At 40.8% G+C, this 20,256-nt stretch overlaps 1 protein-coding gene across 3 annotated transcripts in view; it reads right to left on the bottom strand.

Annotated features, from left to right (window-relative positions):
• The window catches only part of ano10a (anoctamin 10a), a 101,583-nt gene continuing 81,327 nt past the window's right edge, over nt 1-20,256 (bottom strand). For all 3 annotated transcript variants that reach the window (XM_033638263.2, XM_033638262.2, XM_033638264.2), the window contains one exon: nt 1-1,649. In XM_033638263.2, the coding sequence (XP_033494154.1) occupies nt 1,608-1,649 (42 nt within the window). In that variant the 3' untranslated portion in view covers nt 1-1,607. The remainder of the gene's footprint in view (nt 1,650-20,256) is intronic.

Genomic DNA, 20,256 nt, shown 5'->3' on the forward strand with positions numbered 1-20,256 from the left:
TTTTTTTTTTTGCTTGGTTTACAATTTAATAATTTTCTCATAATGTAACATTACATTATACACAAAACCGTTACTATGTTCTGCACCAATGGTTCTCTTACAGCTGATTATTACATGATCAACTTTTATGACGTTTAAATTACTACATTATTCACTGTGAATGTGTGTGTGAATGGGTGAATGTGGCATGTAGTGCAGAAGCGCTTTGAGGGCCAGAAGTCTATAAATGGGGTATACAATTGCAATTCCTTTTTCCAATGTTTCAGACCTCTAGTGCTAAACTCCAGTAACACTGTAAACACACAGTACAGCTCGACACACATTTTAGTTCCTTCTTTAGAACTTTAGCCTGTAAGGTTTCAATGTTCTTTATTCTTCACAACAATTTTAATACATTAGGTCTTGTAAATACCAGAGGACTGTGTGTAAAGCATATTCAGATAGGCATTACAGTTCAAGGCACCAGGGATGGTTGACTTAAGTCATATTCATGTACACTGGAAGAAACAGACTGATATTATTACTGACTAATTACACTCTAGTCACATCACATGCTCAGCATTTGTCATTAACTCTTGTCTAAAACAAACAAAACAGACACTCCTTTTTTCTTAAGTCTTGTAAGCCACTGAATACCTAATTGTGATTAATGTTAAAATCAAATACCGCATTTATGGTGTTAAACATTTTATTTTGAGAAACATCGTATCTGAATTTATGTGCTTTTAATTCCCAAAAGGAAATTTCAAGTTTTGCTATGTCAAGCACTTGGCTACACAAATCCAGATAAAAAACTCCGCTGTCCAACATCTTTCTGAATTACATGATTAACAGACTGTAACCTGATAGGACAGTTTCATGCTTGATAGCATTTTCTTGGTAGCCCCAGTGTTAAAGTTTAAATTTTTAATCTTGAACTTTGATTTTAGTAATTATTTAAAAAAATGGAATGAAATGTATATACTAGAAAATGAACAACAAAGTCTTAGTGACATGAATATAGCTTTTTATTTCCATTGGATAACTGAATTTTGCACTGCTTAAATTACGTCATGAAAATTTTGAAGAGTGGAATTCAGACACATAAATGCAGATAGTTGGCTTCAAAGTCCAGTATTTGATACCACTTTTCACAATTAGGTGTTCAGTTACTTGGAGTGTAGAACTCAAAATGATTTCTAATCACAAGCAGCTTTAATAGCGAAATACAGTCAGCATCAGTCATCCATTTAGATGGAGGCTTTGGTACAGTATAGTACGTCATAATACAGCATTCTTCTGTGATTTTAACATCTTTTTAAAACACCATTTATCTCATGTATCCACCACCCCAACATAAAACCTCATTACAGTACATCTGTAGAGACCAGCGTGATTGGCTGGTACACAGCTGTGTATCTGAAATAGTAGTAAACCACTGTTAACAGCCCATTTAGTAATGCTGAGAAGATATTGCAGGTGAGCAGCACACCCCTGTGTAAAGGTCAACCACAAAAAGTCCCAAGTGGTTTGGTCTGAATACATACATGTGAATACGTGTTTGCATAAACAACAGTGTGAAGCGGCTGCTGGCGGTCCATCATTGCCTGTAGGTCCGCCTCTCCTCTTCACTGGGTGTTCTTAACGAGCTCCGAGGCTTCAAGCATTTTCTGAAACACAGCAACAGCGTCATGTGGATTTGTTTACATACAGAAAGGTGCAGAGTGTGTGTGTGTGTGTGTGTGTGTGTGTGTGTGTGTGTGTGTGTGTGTGCGTGCGTGCGTGCGCGCGCATTTTGTCAAGGTGTTATCAATTTCATAGGAAGTGAGAGGAGCTGGCATCAATCCGGCTTTGCTTTGAGGGGTGGACACACACACACACACACACACATACACATCCCCCTCAATATTTATAGTAGCACAAGTGCATTGCCTCCCTCCTCCACCCAATAATAACATAACAGTACTGGATTTATTTTTTTAAAAAAACTACTAGTACATAACTCCTGGACATAATAATGCCTCCAGTAAATAGTATGCATCCTCAACAGCAATGGTTCCAGTCTGCCATGAAACAGAAAGAAAAAGCCGTGATGTTGACATGTTGTTTTTGGACAGATAGAGCAAGAGAGCTGGCCGCTGTTGCAGGAGGAGTCCTGGGGGGAGGACTGGAGTAAACGCAGCAGAAGACATGACTGAGTATTAAAATATCCACTCTAACCTTGTAAATTATGACTTGTTTTCTCATAACATTATGACTTTATTGTCAAAATGTCAGAGAACAAAGATATGTGGGATATGCTTTCAATGTGCAGAAAGTTTTGAACATGAGCAGAAATTTTGCCGAAACACTTATATGCTTAGGTTAATTATTAAAATAAATTAATGTATCATGGACGAGAACATGTGCCACATACACATTTAAAGAGGCAACCTTCTCAAACCAAAGGCACAAAAGAGGACGGAGGATTAAATCATGCCTACGTGTGGCTGCGTAACTCACCAGTGATTACATTAAATGAGAAATGTTGAGACAATTTTTTTTTCCTTTTCATAAATTTTTGCCATAACTTGATCCAGAAAAATTCATCAGAATGCAGAAAATGAAGTGTTAATGACATTAAGTTCTGAGCACAGTTGTGAAAATAGTATTACATCTGAGTAGAAGGCTGGAGGGTCTGGACAGTGTCTGTCTGTCTGTCTGTCTGTCTGTCTGTCTGTCTGTCAGGGACTCCGCACAAGCTTTCTGGATCATACGCAGACATATAGGAATGGTGTGCGAGAACTGTCTGTAGTGCTCTACTGACAGCACACAACTCAGCGAGGCTCATCAGGAGCAGGGGAGTGGAGTTGGAGTTACACTGTAAGCAAAAACCTGATCCTGAAACACAGATCTGATCTATACACAGCTGTCCAAACACCAGAAATTGGTCTGCTGGGATTTTTCCACAACATTAAGACAGTCTGTGTGTATAACTAAGGATAGAAATGGACATGTACCAGACAAACAGTATGCACTGATGTTTCCTCATATTTCCTGGTTGCTCCTTAATAACTCTCAGTCCATGACTCTGAATAAGCCCCTTTCCCTTCGATGCTGATCTTGGCAGAGTTACTTTTCAATCAGTTAATTCCTTCATGCTTCTGGCAAGATGTAAGGCAGTCAATTTCTGTCCCACAGACTGGTACATGGGAGGGTCGGGGATAGGGGGTGGGGTGGGATAGAATTGTGCTGAGGCAGCCGTTTCACTTCAGAGCTGCTTCAGAGGGGTTAAACACAAACTGAATCTCCAAGGAACATAAAGGGGCAAATAAATGCTTCCAGAAGCAGACAGGAAAACTGTATCCCTCCTGCAGAAGAGAATCCTGAGAATTCATGTGTTTTAATTAACAGGATGCCTTCCACCATAAATTTGTACTCTCTCTTCAGTGATTTTTGCCAGATAAATTTGCAAATAAAGGCAGGAATAGGGGTGGACTTTAACTGATCTAGCTGGATCAATCAATCGATCGATCGATCGATCGATCGGTCGGTCGGTCGATCAATCAATTTTAGTTGTCACATGAGGCCCGTTTCCACCGCAGGAACTTCGTCGTAATTTTACGGGGCCAGGGCCGTTGGTGCGTGTTTCCACCGCAGGAACCACCCCCGAAGGACAGAGTTCCAGAATTTTTACAGGGGCTAAACAAGTCCCTGCCTCGGAGTAGGTACTCGGAACAGCCCCAAAAAACAACTGGGTGGGGCTTGGGGTTTACTTGGTGCTGACTGGAAATACTCAAGGCGGGATGTGACGTCAACAGAAAGTGACAAAATAGCTGGCATTTTTTTTTGCCACATCGCCCCGGTCAAAATGGTCGCGCAACGATTACGTTACATCCAGAGCCCGGTAACTTTACAGGAACCTTCCTCCTACTCCGCTCTCTCAGAGGAGACACGGCGGTTGACAGGGCCGAGTGAGAGGACGTTCCTGTAAAGTTCCTGCCCCCCAAATAGTACCAGGAACTTCTTCAGTGGAAACGGGCCTATGTAATCATATAAGGTACAATTACAGTGGAATGTAATGCCACCAGTTTCTTCAATTTGTGCATTAAAAGCACTTTAAATATTATAGGAATAGTAATAAACATATGATTGAAAGGAGGGCAGTATTAGACCATGTCTTCATTTAATATCCTTGTGACCTAAAGGTAGAAGCTCTTCCTAAGCCTCTCAGTGCTGGCCTGACGTATCCAGTAACTTCCTCCCAGCTCTGCAGGGTGAAAAGACTTTTACCTGGGGGGTTGGGATCCTTAATGATTCTCCTGGCCTTTTTCTTGCTTGAATATCTTGCTGGACCTGCGCCCTTTTTAGAGTTGTCCACGGTGAGAGGTGCTGGGTTTGTGTGGGAGTACTCATGAGCCTTCAGCTCAGTGACACTATGTTGGTGTTCTTCCCAAGGAACTAGGGGATCACTTAAATGCAATTGCAAGTCACTGTGAGGAGGTCTCTGACTGTTAATGCTTAATGCACCAAACAGTTCAGCACACCAAGCCTTCTTGGAGTCTCTGGGGGGTGTCCTGGAAAGGGTACCCATCGGGGAGCCTATAGTTCTGTTGAGGGACTTCAATGCTCATGTGAGCAATGGGTGAGAAACCTAGAGTGAGGTGACTGGGAGGAATGACCTGCCTGATCTGGATCTTTGTTTTGTTTTGTTATTGGATTCTGTGCTAGTCATGGATTGGCCATAACAAAAACCATGTTTAAGCATAGAGTGATTCATATTATACAGTAACAGAACATCCAAGGCCAAAATTTGGGGTTATATCATCAGATTTGCAGCCACTCAAGTGAAGAGAAGAGTAGAGCTGTCAACTGATCACCACCTGGTGGTGAGTTGGATCAGTTGGTGGGGGAAGTTGTGTGACTGACCTGGTAAACCCAAATGTGTAGTGAGGGTGAACTGGGAACATTTGGCTAGGCCTGTAAGTGAGGTCTTCAACTCCCAACTCTAGAAGAATTTTTCATGTATCCCAGAGGAGGCCGGGGACACGCAATCTGAATAGGCCATGTTCAAATGGAGGCAGATCCTAAAGATTGTGGTGCAAAGGTCATTAGCGCCTGCCATGGTAGCAACCTAAGAACCTGCTGGTAGACACCAGTAATGAAAGAGGCCATCAGGCTACAAAAGGAGGCCTTTCGGGCTTTGTTGGCCCAGGGGTTTGCTGAAGCACCAGACGGGTACCAGTTGGCCAGAGGAGCTGTGCAGGACTCTAGTGCACACACGTGTCAAATGTACGTGTAATTACCCATCACAATCTGTGCTGTAGTCCTGGAGCTGTATGAGTATTGAGGGACAGTGTTCTTCTGTGTGTGTATCTGCAAGTAAGTAAATAAGTATCCAAGTGTGCTATGTAGGTATGAAGTGTACAGAGAGAATGGTGTGAATGTGCTGCTTGACAGAGGCTTCTGAGCTTTGGATGGATTGTTCCTTAAACACTTAAACACAAATTCTCACATTATCTGTAACAGTAAACAGTTCATCCATTCTGTTAATAGTTGCCACTTATTTTTCTGTCCATCAGCTAATCAGTAAGTCCAAAAGTTGTTTCAGCTCTACATACTTGCCCTCACAACACTGGCTAAAGTTAACTTTATTTGTCCAGCCCAATATTAAGTACAATTCCCACAACACCAATCCAGACCCAGCCCAGGCACACTTACAGGCCATTTCCACTGTGGGAACGTAATGAAGGGGAAAAGTTTCTGCTTTTGTTCCCCCTCTGCTGCTTTGAGAATGAGGTCCAGCTCAGTATGACTTACGAAATGCAATTTCCATGTTTCTTTTAGAGGTTACCAGTAGTATTGTTGATTGTAATTGGTCAAGCAGATGTGACATCACATCACAACAAGGATGACTACAGTAAGCAAAACGCCCATCACCATTTTACTACAGAATCTGGATCAAACAGGACAACCCACACTTTAAAACAATGCAGAACACTGTTTGGACTAGCAGATATGTCAAGGCCCTCATTAATATGTGGTAAGGTGAGGCTCTGGGAAAGGGAACTGGTCTGGTTAGACATTAAAAAGTGCAGCAAATCAGAGATGGGGATACAACACACAGCCAAACGGTGCATGGCCCTTGATTCCCCATCACCATTTTATTTTGTGCATTAGGTTTATGTAAATCTGAAATTAAATCAATGTTACTTCTCACACTGTCTGTCCCATACCCACTTACTTCATTCTCCTAACAACCCACACAAAAAACTGACATGGACTGTTCCACTTTTGTCTTTTAAATAAGGCATATACAAAATGTTCCAGTTTTTTAAATACAGCAGAACGGCATTACAGAGCTTAGCGTCCAGGCTTTAGGAAGACAATCCAATATATCTTAGAAAAATAAGCTCTGGAGAAACAATGACCCCTCCCCTCAGGTAGCTCAATAGGCCCGTTTCCACCGCAGGAACTTCGGGGTAATTTTACGGGGCCGGGGCCGTTGGTGTGTGTCTCCACCGCAGGTACCACCCCCAAAGGACAGAGTTCTGGAACTTTTACGGGGGCTAAACAAGTCCCTGCCTCGGGGTAGGTACTCAGAACGGCCCCGAAAGACTCCTGGCTGGGGCTTGGGGATTACTTGGTGCTGACTGGATATACTCAAGGAGGGATGTGACGACAACAAAAAGCAACAAAATAGCTGGCATTTTTAAAACTGAGCAGACGAGGGTTAGCTCGTTCATATAGCTTCCGCCGCCATCTAAAAAAAACTCACTAAATGGCCCGTGAAAAAAATATTTTTTCCAGCGGATATCTTAGTTACAACATGATTGAGCTAGCAAAGCAGTTTTGTGTTGATATGTGTGGTATTTATTCAGTTTTGGGAAGTCACGATGTCTAGAAAGCATCAGCTAACAGCAGCAGCAAAGCTAACATCAGGACGTCATCTGTTAAAAGCCTCCCGTTGTCGGATACGACATGAAACTACTCCAGTTAGCTCAATCATGTTGTAACTAAGACATCCGCTGGAAAAAATATTTTTTTCACGGGCCATTTAGTGAGCTATTACAGACACCGCTATCGGCTAACGGTGCCCCTACGTCTCCCCGGTCAAAATGGTCGCGCAACGATTACGTAACATCCAGAGCCCGTAACTTTACAGGAACCTTCCTCGTACTCCGCTCTCTCAGAGGAGACACGGCGGTTGAGAGGGCCGAGCGAGAGGACGTTCCTGTAGTAGTTCTTGCCCCCCAAATAGTACCAGGAACTTCTTCAGTGGAAACGGGCCTAATAACTTCCTCCAGATCAACGTTTCAAAAACCAAACAGCTATTCATCAGCATCTGACCAGAAACCCAGGCCAATCACCACCATGGAGAGAGTGTAGGTGTGACTAATGATATCAGATATTTAGACATTACTTGGGACAGTATCCTCTCACCCACCACTTGCAAACACAACTCATTGTAATCTTTCATCACGATCACTGCTTGGCTATGCACTGCATCTCAGTGTACTCTGTGTGCACTCTGTCTTGTTTCAAACGTTTAAATGTCTAACTTGCTGCATCTGTATGAAACATCCTTCTGTAGATGCGTTTTTTTAATCCTTCATCCGAAAAGAATTGTTACGCACAGAAGGGTGGCACACTGATTCAGATGTGTTTTATTGTTCTATTCGTTAAAATTTGCAAAAGACAAAATGAAAAGACACATTTCCTCCTTTGCCTTTCTTAACTGGAGTTACCTATCTGGCTGTCACCACACCCTCCCTGTCTTGCATTTGGCACCGCAGCTGCATGAAGGAACAGAGCTGTCCTCCCTTTATGGCTTCACATTCTGTGTGCCCTCCTCCTCCTCATCATCATAATCCACCTGAATATTACTATCTGACCTGTTGAAATCAAGGTATCTGAGTTATGAAATGATTCTGTGCCACCTGGTTCTCTGTCTTGTTGGAGCTGTGTCTCACCGCCACAATTTCTTCACTGATTCTTGGTCAGACAGCTCTCTGTAGGATTCTGACAAACGCAAAAAACAAAGAAAATCAAACGTGTTCTGAAAATTTCAATTACGGATTAACCTGTTAAAACCTTATAAACCCTAAGCCTATTTTATAGGCCTCTGCTCAAAAATTGCATACCCATAATGAAATTAAATATCTTTGCAACCACAAGGTCTATTTGAATACTTTTGGTGTCATAGTAAAGGGAACACTTGTGAGATTTGTTAAGATGTGTAAATATCAGTATAAAATAAAAATAAAAATTTTTGAGGTTCGCCTAAAAAAAAAAATTTAAAAAAAAAAAGCATTTTCAGGATGAGTATCCCTTTGGAATGATGCAGCTGCAGCTCTAAACCTCTATCAAGTCATAGTACAATATGTGAACATTAACTCTGCAAAGGTTGATTCTGATAAAGTGAAGCAGAACAATATTAGAGAGGTTTTAGTACAGAAAATCCAGGTGAGCTCTCCAAAATTGCACCATGTTTGCATGTGATTTTTGTCAAATACAATCCTATATCTTTCATTTTTTGTTTCTGTACATCCCTACTGATGTTTAGGATATACACATACAACTGTCCATTTCGTTTTTTTTCATCTATTTCCCACCCAAACTGACCAATACACACCTACTACATGTGAAACTGATTTTCTCTTCTGTGCTTTGAAGGTCCGTATCTCTGTGACGGCTTGGCCGATTTGAGTGATTGACACCTCGTTTGATTTGTTAGAGCCAATAGAATGACGCTATACCCACCAAAATGAGATTGACAGCACTGTAAGCCAATCAGAACGCATTGTGGGGGAGATGTTGGCTGCTGTGAGTGGTCATTGTTATGCTTATCCCCGGAACCTGAAGGCCGTCATTTTTTGCCCGGATTCATTTAAATGACGGACAACATGTCGGCAAATGGGAATGAAGTGTAATTTAACAGCAGAATGAGCTTTTCACAGCAAAAACAACAAGGTAAGAGAAATATTACAACTATAGCTCGGTGAAACGATTTCTGCTGTTGTTGTTCTTTGGCCTCTATCTCTCTGAAGCTTTGGTGTAGCATGCTTTGGCGCATATGTGTGGAAACAGCAGAGTCTCAGCTTTCATTTGAGATGAACGGCGTGTGTTTTGATAACATGTGGTCGAGTTAGAGCCCGAAATATACCAAGTGGGTAGGGATATCGGTGCTGTATGGAGTTGGATTTGTTGCTGCTTATTTAGTTGTTGTTTGAGCTGTGTTTGGGGCATGTAAAAAGGGTTTTTGCAACCTTGTAGCCCAGGTTCTGCTGTTTAATTTGATGTGCAACATCACTATATTCTTTGTGATCAGTGCATTGTTTCACACTGTGTTTGCAAAGTTGCAAAATTGGGGGACTTTCGGTTTTAAAGTTTCAGAAACATGATTGACAAAATGTGAGGTTGTATTTATTTTTAGTTGTGCAACAATTTTGGATCAAAAAAACAAACTAAACAATATTTACTATGAAGCTGAGCCCAGATGGGTCTGAGGGGTCTTGAATGTTGTTAAATGTATGTCTCTTTTTTCTATCTTAAATGTTTTTCCTTTTGATGTTGCAAATGCAGCTGCTGTGAGGCAAAAAACATTTCAGACTCAATCTGGCAATAAAAGTATCATCATCATCATCGTCGACAGAAAATAACTTTAGACATACCCTCCTCCTCTGAGGAGTCCTGCTATAAGGAAACATTTGTTTCTTTACTATCTTAAGCTGCTACAACATTTTTCACATGACGTTTAGCCTTATATCTTCAGCCGTGAAACAGAGGACCAACCTCACTGTCACTTTACACTCCTTTCTCTGCTTGTGAAGATCACTAGAGATCACCTGATCAATAGCTTTTCCCTCTGCCATAAAATAAACTCTCTCTGCTAGTACCACTGTCTGTGTCTGTATAGTTTATGTTTGGACATATTGGTATGTGTACAATGTGTTATGTTTTCAGGAAGAACTATGGGCATCTTTTCATATGTATTCAATGGAATGACATCAAATGGAAAGCTCTCAGTCAGGGTTTAGGTGTGACGGAATCATTCCGTTGTGATTGGCCTGCTCAGATGGTGGCGCAGAGGAAGGTAGAGAAGTGTAGCCAAGAAAGTCACTTGTCTGTCTGATCAAGTGTCTCCTGTGGGAATGGGAGATCTCCCTCACCACTTTGTCCTGCATACCCTCCTGTGACTGTCTGTGTGCATTTTGGTGCACAGAGCCAATGAACACTTGATATTATAGAGACCTACATGGGGGCTAAGGGCAGCTTGTTGCCTTTTAATCACATCAAAAACTCCCATGTGATTGAGAAATAATGATAACTCACAATGTCATTAAATCCAACACTTGTAGTTTCAGGTTAACTCATACCTCATGTACGTTCAACAGCTCTCCTGACTACTGCACTTCAGGCATTTTATGTCTGATTCATATTAATGCTTTCATTTTCATTCATGTGCACGAATGAGTCAGTGGTGGTATTAGCAGACCTAAAACAAATAGCAAATAATACAGGTGTCAGCAATGTGTCCTCGGAGCAGCACATACTGTGACAAAAATAAAGAGAGAATGTCTTAACATTAAGTAAGACACTAAATAACGTCTTTCTAAAGCAAAGCGACTAATGACTGCATTACGTGAAAGCTGGTCAACAGAATGGGAAAGTCAAGAAAATAAAGTTAAAGTGAAGGAACTTAGTCATAAATCCACATGAACTAGGAATGATCGTAGTTCTTAGAATGCTGTTCTGATGGACACTGAACAAAAATTAAAAAACAACACTTTTGCTGTTGCTCTCATTTTTACAGGTTTCACAAATTAAAGATCTAGGACTTTTTTATTCTGGTCAGAAATTTGTTTAAATCTGTTAGTGAGCACCTCTTCTTTTCCAAGATAATCTTTCGATCTGACAGGTGTGGTATATCATGATGCTCATTAAACAGCATGATCTGTTCGTCAGTATCTGGTGTGACCACCATTTGCCTTTATGCAGTGCAACATATCTCCCTTTGAAAAGGTTTATCACGTTGTTGTGTATGGCTCAAAGTGGTCATTTGGGCAGATACTCCAGTCTCTGCTGTGGAATTTTCCAGCTCCAGAGTTATCTTTGTCTCTTTGTTGTCTCTCTGATTACTGTCCTCCTTGCCTGGTCCTTCAGTTTTGGTGGGTGACCTCTCTTGGCAGGTTAGCTGTGGTACCATAGTTTTTGCCATATTTTGTAGGGATTTTGTGGGATGTTCAAAGTTTCAGATATTTTTTAGAACCCTTCTCTGATTTGAACTTCTCCAGAACTTTGTCCCTGACCTTTCCAAACAGGTGTATATATACTGAGATTAAACACAGGTGGACTTTATGTGACTATTTAAAGGAGCTATATGTGAGAAATCTAAAGCAAATAGTTGTAAAATCCTCCTAATATGTCACAGAGACTAAGGAATAATGTTCATATAACATACTGATCTCACCGACAACAATAGTACAGCCAGAATATTCGCATTTAAAAAACATTTTTACGGTCCGCAAATCATGTTTATGTTTTGAATTTGTGTTTTGGCCTGTTGCGCCACCCACCGCCGTCTACCAGTCACACAGTCAGTAGAGTCTCAGCATCAGTTACGACTGAGCTACAGCAGCACGGCAAGCAGCATTAGCAGTGTCCCGGTACATAGCAATAGCAGCCGGCTCCTCCTCAGCTGTATCCCGGCAGCAGCGTTCGCAGCAGAGAAGCCAGACTTGCTTGAATGTTCTGCTGGCAGCGACGCGGCCCTGCCACGGCAGCCACCCGTGGGCAAACAAATCAGTCTTCAGCGTGCCGCTGTCCAGCAACCTCAAATCTGTAGGGGAGGGGGGGCGGACACGACTCGCGGCTATATTTTGAATTTGAGTGCAGTAACCGTTTTGGCCACATTCTTACGTACAACGCCTTTAAAGTAATCTGTAGCAACAGGTCTTATTTAGGGGCTTCTTAGCAAAGGGGGTGAATACATATGCACACACCGCATTATAGTTTCATTTTTTGTTTTTCAGTTAATTTTTCAGAATTAATTTCCCTTCACTAAATTTGACTATTTTGTGTAGGCCCATTACAAAAAACAAAACAAAAACAAAAACAAACAAACAAAAAAATTAACAAATATAAATTCTAAACTTCAGGGGGGTATTCCATCAATGTAGCTAAGAATATCCAGACTAAGGTGTAATCTTGAAGTTTGACTAAATGCCAACTCCCAATCTAGCGCCAGCCCGTTCCATCAAGTGAAATCAGCTGGCTCCAACTGACGCTAATTCAAGCTTCACCTGTTAAGCCTCAATTCATGCACGCTCCCAGGGAAAATAAAAAGCCCAAACTAGTGGAGTGCCGAAAATGTTGCAAAATGTCAAAAAGCAAAGGAAAGGAGTGAGCGGAGGCTTTTTCTGTGGCGGAGCAAACGCTCCTTATGGAAGTGTATGAGAACTATGACATAATTAAGAAAAATGCAATACTGCAGCAATTAATAAAGCAAGGCAGGTGGCGTGGCGGAATATTGCCAACAGGCTTAATGCGCCAGTGACAAAGAAAATTCAGCATTTCAGCATATTATCATGTTCTATAAATCCCTCATCAAAGGGACAAAATATATGTAGATAAGAACACCTATTAAATCTAACAATTCAAGTATGCCTAATGAAATTCACTAAATGTGTAAATTAATATTAGTGATAGACTATTTATCACATTTATCTACTGATTCCTATGTACATTTCAGATGATGCATTTAATCAAACTATTTCATGTCAATCATCGCATTTATCACATAATTGATTGTAGATTATGACATTTCCGAAATGATCAGTTTATACAGTAGGAAATAGTCACATGACATTTATCTATTGATTGTAGAAAATGACATTTAGCAAATCCATCAATTCAGTGGAGATAAGGAAAACTATGAAGTGAATGCAGGTGATGGTGAATCAATTATCTATTTCTCATCATTTGGGAGTCAGTTGTAAGCTCTATCCCTGATTATATCAAAATAAGGAAAATCCCCTTAAATGTATGGGATGTGCTATAACCACAATGGTGTGTGTCCCATTTTAATGTGGTTGCTTTGTGTCATGGTTAATTCATAAATATAAACGATAACCATATGTTAATGTGAACAAATCAAACCCTATGCATGATGTATGGTGATGCTATAAATAATCAAAATGAATAGAAAATGCACTCTTTTTACCTCTCTGCAAACAGTTGCCTTACTTAGCCTCTCAGCATCACCAACACTATACAGGAATGTACCGCTAGCAAAGAACCTCAGTGCAATACAGACTGACTGCACAGTGGTCAGAGACTGGCTGCAGCCTGTGACCTTTATATTGTGTGGTTCCAGCAAACTGCATAGATACACTATGCTTTGCCTGCTGAACCAGTACCTCTCCCACAGATAGGAGTCCATCTGTATCAATGGGTTGGTCCTGTCCTGGAAGACCCTTGGGGCTGGTGGTGGTTGGAAGGCCCACTGAACAATGTGGGCCTCCTCATCAACAGGATCCTCAATGAAGGGGCACGCCATTATTTCCTAATTTACTCTCTCTTGCTCTGTCTCTGTGTCTCTCTCTGGGTGTGTCCCTCTCCTTCTCTGGCTGTTGTCAGTTGACCTTAATTGGCTGTGAATTTGCTAGCCAATTGGAAACACAGTGGGGTGGGGATGGGAGGGCAATCACATATTCATGTACAATCTTTTTTTTAATGCCTCAGTTTCATTTTATTATAGTTTTGTTTTATGAAATTGATTTTGGCTTTACTGTTGTGTTTTTTTTTAATTATCTTATTTTCATTACATTTTAATAGTTAAATTTTTGATTAATTATGTTATATATTTTATGATCTACCTATTATTTTATCATTACATGACAGTTGTGAGTGTGTAAAAGCACTGGCAGAACTGTCTTTTAGGTGTCTGTTCTTGTCTACTGAACATTTTTTGATCATAGATGGAGCTAATCCTCATCTTAATCCTGTTACAGACCAGGACTGCCCGGCAGCATAAATTACCATGGTTACTAGGCTGAGATTCAGGTTAACCACCTTGATGGAACGGAGTTGTGGCTCATTTTGATGGAATGGAAATCGGAGTTTAGCTCGATGTATCAGGCTTAGCCAGAACCATGGTTTCCATGGTTACCGATGTGAGGCTAATCTTAGCCACTTTGATGGAACAGAACTCTGGCTCACATTAGCCAGACTTGGCCATTTAAGCCTGGACTTGCCTTTAGCCTGCTTGATGGAATACCCCCCTGGTTGTAACGCAACAAAACAGAAGAATGCCAAGGGGGATGAATACTTTTGCAAGGCACTGTAGTTATGTAGCAGTTTAATTTTGAAAGTCAGTCTCCTCATGTCATGTCTTTGTGTTTTTTCCGCCTGTTTTCCACCTCACTTGTGTTCCATTAGTTAATTATCTCATTGTGTATTTAGTCTGTGTGCTTTCCTTCTTTCAGTGTCAGTTCATCTGTGTTTGTGACTAATTCTCTGGTTCGTGCCATCCTGGTTTGTTCTCAGTTTAGTTTTGGTGCTTCTTTCTTTTGTACTTCGTTTTGCCTGCACCACCACCCTAAGTTTTGTTGCTTGTAATTGTTTGTTCTTGGTTTCAGCTACTTTAAAGCTTGTTTTTTTTAATCCACCTGCCTGCTGTCCTGCATTTGGGTCATCCCTTTCTGAACTATAAGGCTCAACTTGTTTTCCTTTACATAATAAAAACATTACCACCATAAATCATTGCATAAAAAAAAATCACAAGTATTCAGGAAATGAAACATTTCAACAACATTTCCCAGAAATGACAGAAAACAGGACCAAAATTGTGTGAATAAGTCACAAAATTTGTTGCAGGTCACTTTTTAGAAAAAAGACACTAAATCTAGCAACAAAGTTGCCAAGTTGGCACCACTGTTTAGAAATAAATTAAGTCTTATTTTATCTTCTTTCGTTTATCTATTTCATACTCCTGACTTGTGAGAGGCAGCAATGTGCCGCAAAGCATCCTGTCCACCAGAATTCAAACAGAAAAAGAAGCACTTATGTTTATCACAGACTGACAGTACATCAAATGAGAGACAAGGAATCATTGTCTCACCTCTTTTCTGAAATGTTGTAGTGTTTTGGTAAACATCATAGTATTTTGTGAAATGTTTTGTCTTATGAAATGTTTTATTTGTGAAATATTTTGTTTTCTGAAATATTGTAGTGTTTTGACCCTCAGGGCCAACGCATGAAACCCCCCACTTAATATGGTTCCCACCAATGCTAACATGTAACCTATGCCCTTGCTATTGGTGGTGTGTCAATGTAAACAGAAAAAAAGGAAAACAAAAAGTGTGCTGGCTAAACAAGTTGGAATGCCACAAAACAGATTCTAATGACACAAACTGTCAGATTGTTCTCCAACAAACTTAACTGAATGTCTGTCTGCTTTAGTTAATATTATGGAGCTTTTTTCCTATCTTTATTCAAGAGAGTGGTTTATCAGTTTGAGAGTATTATTTATTAATTTCACGTTCAGATTTTAAAATATTGTCCCTCAAAACCCTGCCCTTGTACTCAAATAGCCTCTGCTTGGCCAACATGGACCGTCAAAGTCAAGGACCTCAAACACCATGTTGGGAAGGAGGCAGGGATCATTTCATTGATCAACAACAAACCTGCCGTTCTATTGGTTAGGTTTTGGGTTTTGACAGAGCAGGGCAGAAATCTGAGAGCAGAAATTCCATGAGTGCACAGAAGCAGCTTGAGCCTGAGGAGAAGAGCTGAAGCTGGAGTAGGAAATCTGTGCGAGCACACAGTTTGAGCAGAAACAGAGTAAATCCAAGCGCAAGCAGAGGCTATTTGAGTACAAGGGCAGGGTTTTGAGGGACAATATTACAAAATCTGAACGTGAAATCAATAAATAATGCTCTCAAATTGATATACCACTCTGTTGAATAAAGATAGGAAAAAAGCTCCATATAATATAGTGTAACAGTTTTCCTCAAGTAGCAGTCTGTCTGCCTGTGATTCTGAAGCTGAAATCAGACTGTCATCAGGGTTCATCAACAAGGTAGGAAAAAAAGGGAACCATTTAAGCACAGAGACTTTCATATAACCTTGAGTAAGTTATAAAGTTCTTGTGATGAGGTTAAGTTTTATGCCATGCTGATTGTTAAATCAACTGCGTTTAATCTTATGACCATGGACATCACCTGGCCTGGGCATTTGGAGCTTTAGCCCTGAGAGATTCTTTCTTTACCCCGGTGGTTTCAAGTCTGTATCTGCAATGAATGGAGATGAAATGAGAGCAGTGCAGTGGCTGTGAAGATGTTACATGACAGAGCCCACTGGAAAGTGGTAACACATGCTCACTCCAGGGGCTGTGGCGGAAGTTGAGAAAGTACTGTTTATGACAGTAGAAAAAGTCAGCAATTAGTCAGCAATGGTCTTCACAAGACAATATTCACAACCTGGATTAAAAGTTGTATTGATTCTTTTGATGGTACTTAAGGGATATAAATAATTGAGAAATGGACACACATTCTGACTTTATGACAGGTTCAAAGGTAAGGAGAGACGCCAGTAAATATGAATGAATTATAATTTGGTACTCATGGGTTCTGTAAAATGACCATTATTGAATTATGGAGAATCTAACCAAACTAATGATGTGCAGCGTGTCCATATTGATAAAAGTTTAATGTTAAACATTTATATTTTGATGTGCTAATCAATTTAGAACTAACATTAGCTCAAGCTAACCGACTGGGTTTAAAGAGGTTTTAATATTCTAAAAGCCAGATGAAAAAGCGATCATGTCATAATCTATCAGTTGATTTATATTTTGTATTAATAATCAAAATCTGCATAGTAACTAGAGCTGTCACTAAAATGCAGTTGAGTAATAAGTACAAAATTTCCCTTCCCTGTAGTGAAGCGTAAGTATAAAGTAGCGGAAAATGGAAATACTCAGTGAAGTACAAGTACCTTAAAATTATATATATGTACAGTACTTGAGTAAATGTACTGGTGAAATGACATTCCACCACAATTAACATCAATACATTTTACTGTTTTTCTAGTCAATAAATGTTTAATGATGGGAGTTCTGAAGTATTCTGTTATTTAGGCTACTAATTACTAAAAACTACTTTATATTTTTAACGTCACAATTCACAACTAATCTAAATTCAGCAAAAGCTAAGTTTTTGATGTAAACATTTCATTTTTTTCATCAGTAAGATGCGTACTATGAATGTAAATAAGGTGCCAGGATGCATTAAAAAAAAAGCATCTAAATAGTTTGTTTATCAAAAAATGTTTCCAGGGGAGAATCCCCCCTGAACCCGCCTACAGAGGTCCGAGCAAAGCCCCCAATGTCCTCAACCTCAGATAACACCTCTGATTAAGACAGTGGAAAAGTGATGCTGCTTATTACGAGAACCCAGCATGTTACATCAAAGATTCACAAACAAACCATTCAAGTTAGAATATTAGATGAGTAGTCAACAATATGAATATCAATTATATTTCTAATATCATCTAAGTACTCAAAATCATTTGATAATGTCACTTCAGCCTACAATCCAATATCATCCAAACTCACACAGCCAGAGCTACTCACCCTCCATGGAACTTTCTCTGCAGAACCAAGAGACCACAAAACAGTCATCAAGCCAAACCTCATTTCTCCAGGCCATGATAAGCATGTCATCATGACTACAGCCCATGCAGGACTGGAAATGAACCGTCACTGTATGCAAGCTGCAGTTTTGTCCTATAGAATAACACATTACCTGTAACAATGGTAAAAGAAAGGAGTAACCTTTGAGTCGTAAAGAATGCAGAAATCATCTATTTCTGTGTGTTGTCTGTATTAGAAGGACTGGGCTGTGTAAACCGTCCTTCTTCAGAATAGGGAAAATTTATATAGAGAGTCATACCTGTAAAATGGCTACATACTAAGCAGAAGCAGCAGCGTAAGTCTAACAAAAAAAAAATCACGTGAGAAATGATGAACCAAAAGCCAAATAGCTGATCAGAGAAGCACTCAGCCCCGTCAGTCCACATCTAGGTGGTACTAGGTGATGGAGGACCTAAGGCTGGATTGCACTGAGTATGTGATATAGTCTTCATTAACCCTCTGCAGTCCACAGCCGCACCGGCGCGTCAAAATCACGTGACCAATTTAAGACGATGTAGCATATACACTGGCAAGACAGTAACTATAAGTGAACATGGGCTGTCTTATGATGCGGTCATGAAACTTATTCAGCCATCCTGTCTTGGCACTGGATATCACGTCTACATGGACAATTTTTACACCAGTCCCAAACTGTTCATGGACCTGGCCAGCATGAAATTTGGAGTGTGTGGCACCTACAGGGAGAGCAGAAAATGATGCCCCAGAGGGAGGGAAAATGCTCTCACCAAAAGATGTGAAAGAGGATCAGTGAGATGGATCAGAGAGGACCCACTTGTTTTTGTGAAGTGGATGGACACACGGGAGGTGTCTGTGTGCTCCACCATCCATCCTGCATTTTCAGGTGACACAGTGCGGAGAAAGGTGAAGGATAGAGATGGACGCTGGGCTGTGAGAGACTTTCCCTGTCCCACACCAATCGTGGCCTACAACCAGAGTATGGGTGGGGTTGATCTGTCAGATCAGCTCATTCAGTATTACTCCACCCACAGAAAAACTGGTCACTGGTACAGGACCATGTTGCTGCAGTTCTTGGACATTGCAACAACAAATGCCTTCATCTTGCACCGTGAGATGAGCAATGCCAAGCAGGTGCAGCCCATGACACACAAAGATTTCATGGTGGAGCTGGTGAGTCAGCTTTGTGGCATGGACAAGGAAGGTGTTCCTCAGAGCAGGAGAGCTGATCATGTTCCTGTGCCTATTGTCAAAGCCACAGATGCAAGCCAAAAAGCCACCAAAGGCAGACTGAAGTGCAAACATTGCCTCCAGGTGGACAACAGGAGGAGTGACACACCCTTGAAGTGTCAGGCCTGTGATGTGCCCCTCTGTGTTGTGGTGGACAGGAACTGCTTTTCAGAGTGGCACAAATAAGTTGTGTGGCATCTGATTGTTTTGTAAATAGTTGTTCAAAAAACACCTGAGGCATTGCCTGCATTTTCATGTAAATAGTGATATATAACTTTGTTGTTTGCTAAATTTGTTCATAAGTTTTTGAGTTCACAATTTATATTTCCATTCTAAGTTACAAAAATGGTTCGTTAGACATGTTTGTGGTTTTCACAGTCAAAAATCAAACTTTTTCCTACTCGGATTTTATGTTTTTTGTGTGATTTTAGGTCCAGTGTGTTAATACAGTATGTCAAAATGCAAAAATAACTGTAAAGTCACACACTAGGTGAGGTTGTGCTGAAAAGAATGATCCCAAACAAGGCAAGGTAAACAGGTAAATTGGCCGTTTTTGACTACTTTTCTTTAAATTTCACCTTAAGGTGAAATTTCTTTAAATTTCACCTTAAGGTGAAATTTAAAGAAGAGTAGTCAAAAACGGCCAATTATCCCCTAGACCCCAAAGGGTTTTAATAGATGGACAAATGTTTAAAAAGCTGCATTTATCCAGCAAAACAATGTAACATTTTAAAAACACTGCAAAAATAACATATAATTTTATCCAACACATACACAAACTGTATCTGTTCAGACAGGCAGCAGTGGTGGGACGAAGAACAGCAATGCTGATTAAGACTCAGGCCTCTAGTTTCACTGACCGGGCGAGGCGGAAACGTAGCGCACCTGCGCTTCGCCAACTGGGTGTGGCCAGGCGGATTTTGAAAGTCTGGCACACCGTGCACACTGGCGCAGCTACTCCTCTTTCTCACCTCCGTCCCTCCTACCTGCGCAAGTCGGAAAGAGGGAGGAGAGAAGGCGTGGAGTGGGTTTTACACAGCCCATTCACATCACACCAATCAAATGAGCCCCTCTCCTCGCCCTTAAATGCGCCGCGCGGAGGCGTAATGAGAGTTTACTCAATTCGCCATGGCAGAAGAGAGCAGCAGCGTTAGACGGCCAAACTTCTCCAAGGAGGAAACTGATGTTTTGGTCCGGGAGGTCCAAGCTCGCAGTGTCCGAATATACGGAACTGCGAGCAGACCTCCACGGGTTTCCATTATGCGTGCCAAACGGTGCCAATCCCCTTTGATCTGACATCAGATGTGACGGGACAGTCGATATAGAGATACATTTATGTGCTGATTGCAGATAGTTGCATTGAATAGTGGTTTTTGTGGGTATTTATTGCATCG

The sequence above is a fragment of the Epinephelus lanceolatus genome, chromosome 10 (genome assembly GCF_041903045.1).
Source record: "Epinephelus lanceolatus isolate andai-2023 chromosome 10, ASM4190304v1, whole genome shotgun sequence".
In the NCBI taxonomy this organism is placed as follows: Eukaryota; Metazoa; Chordata; class Actinopteri; order Perciformes; family Serranidae; genus Epinephelus; species Epinephelus lanceolatus.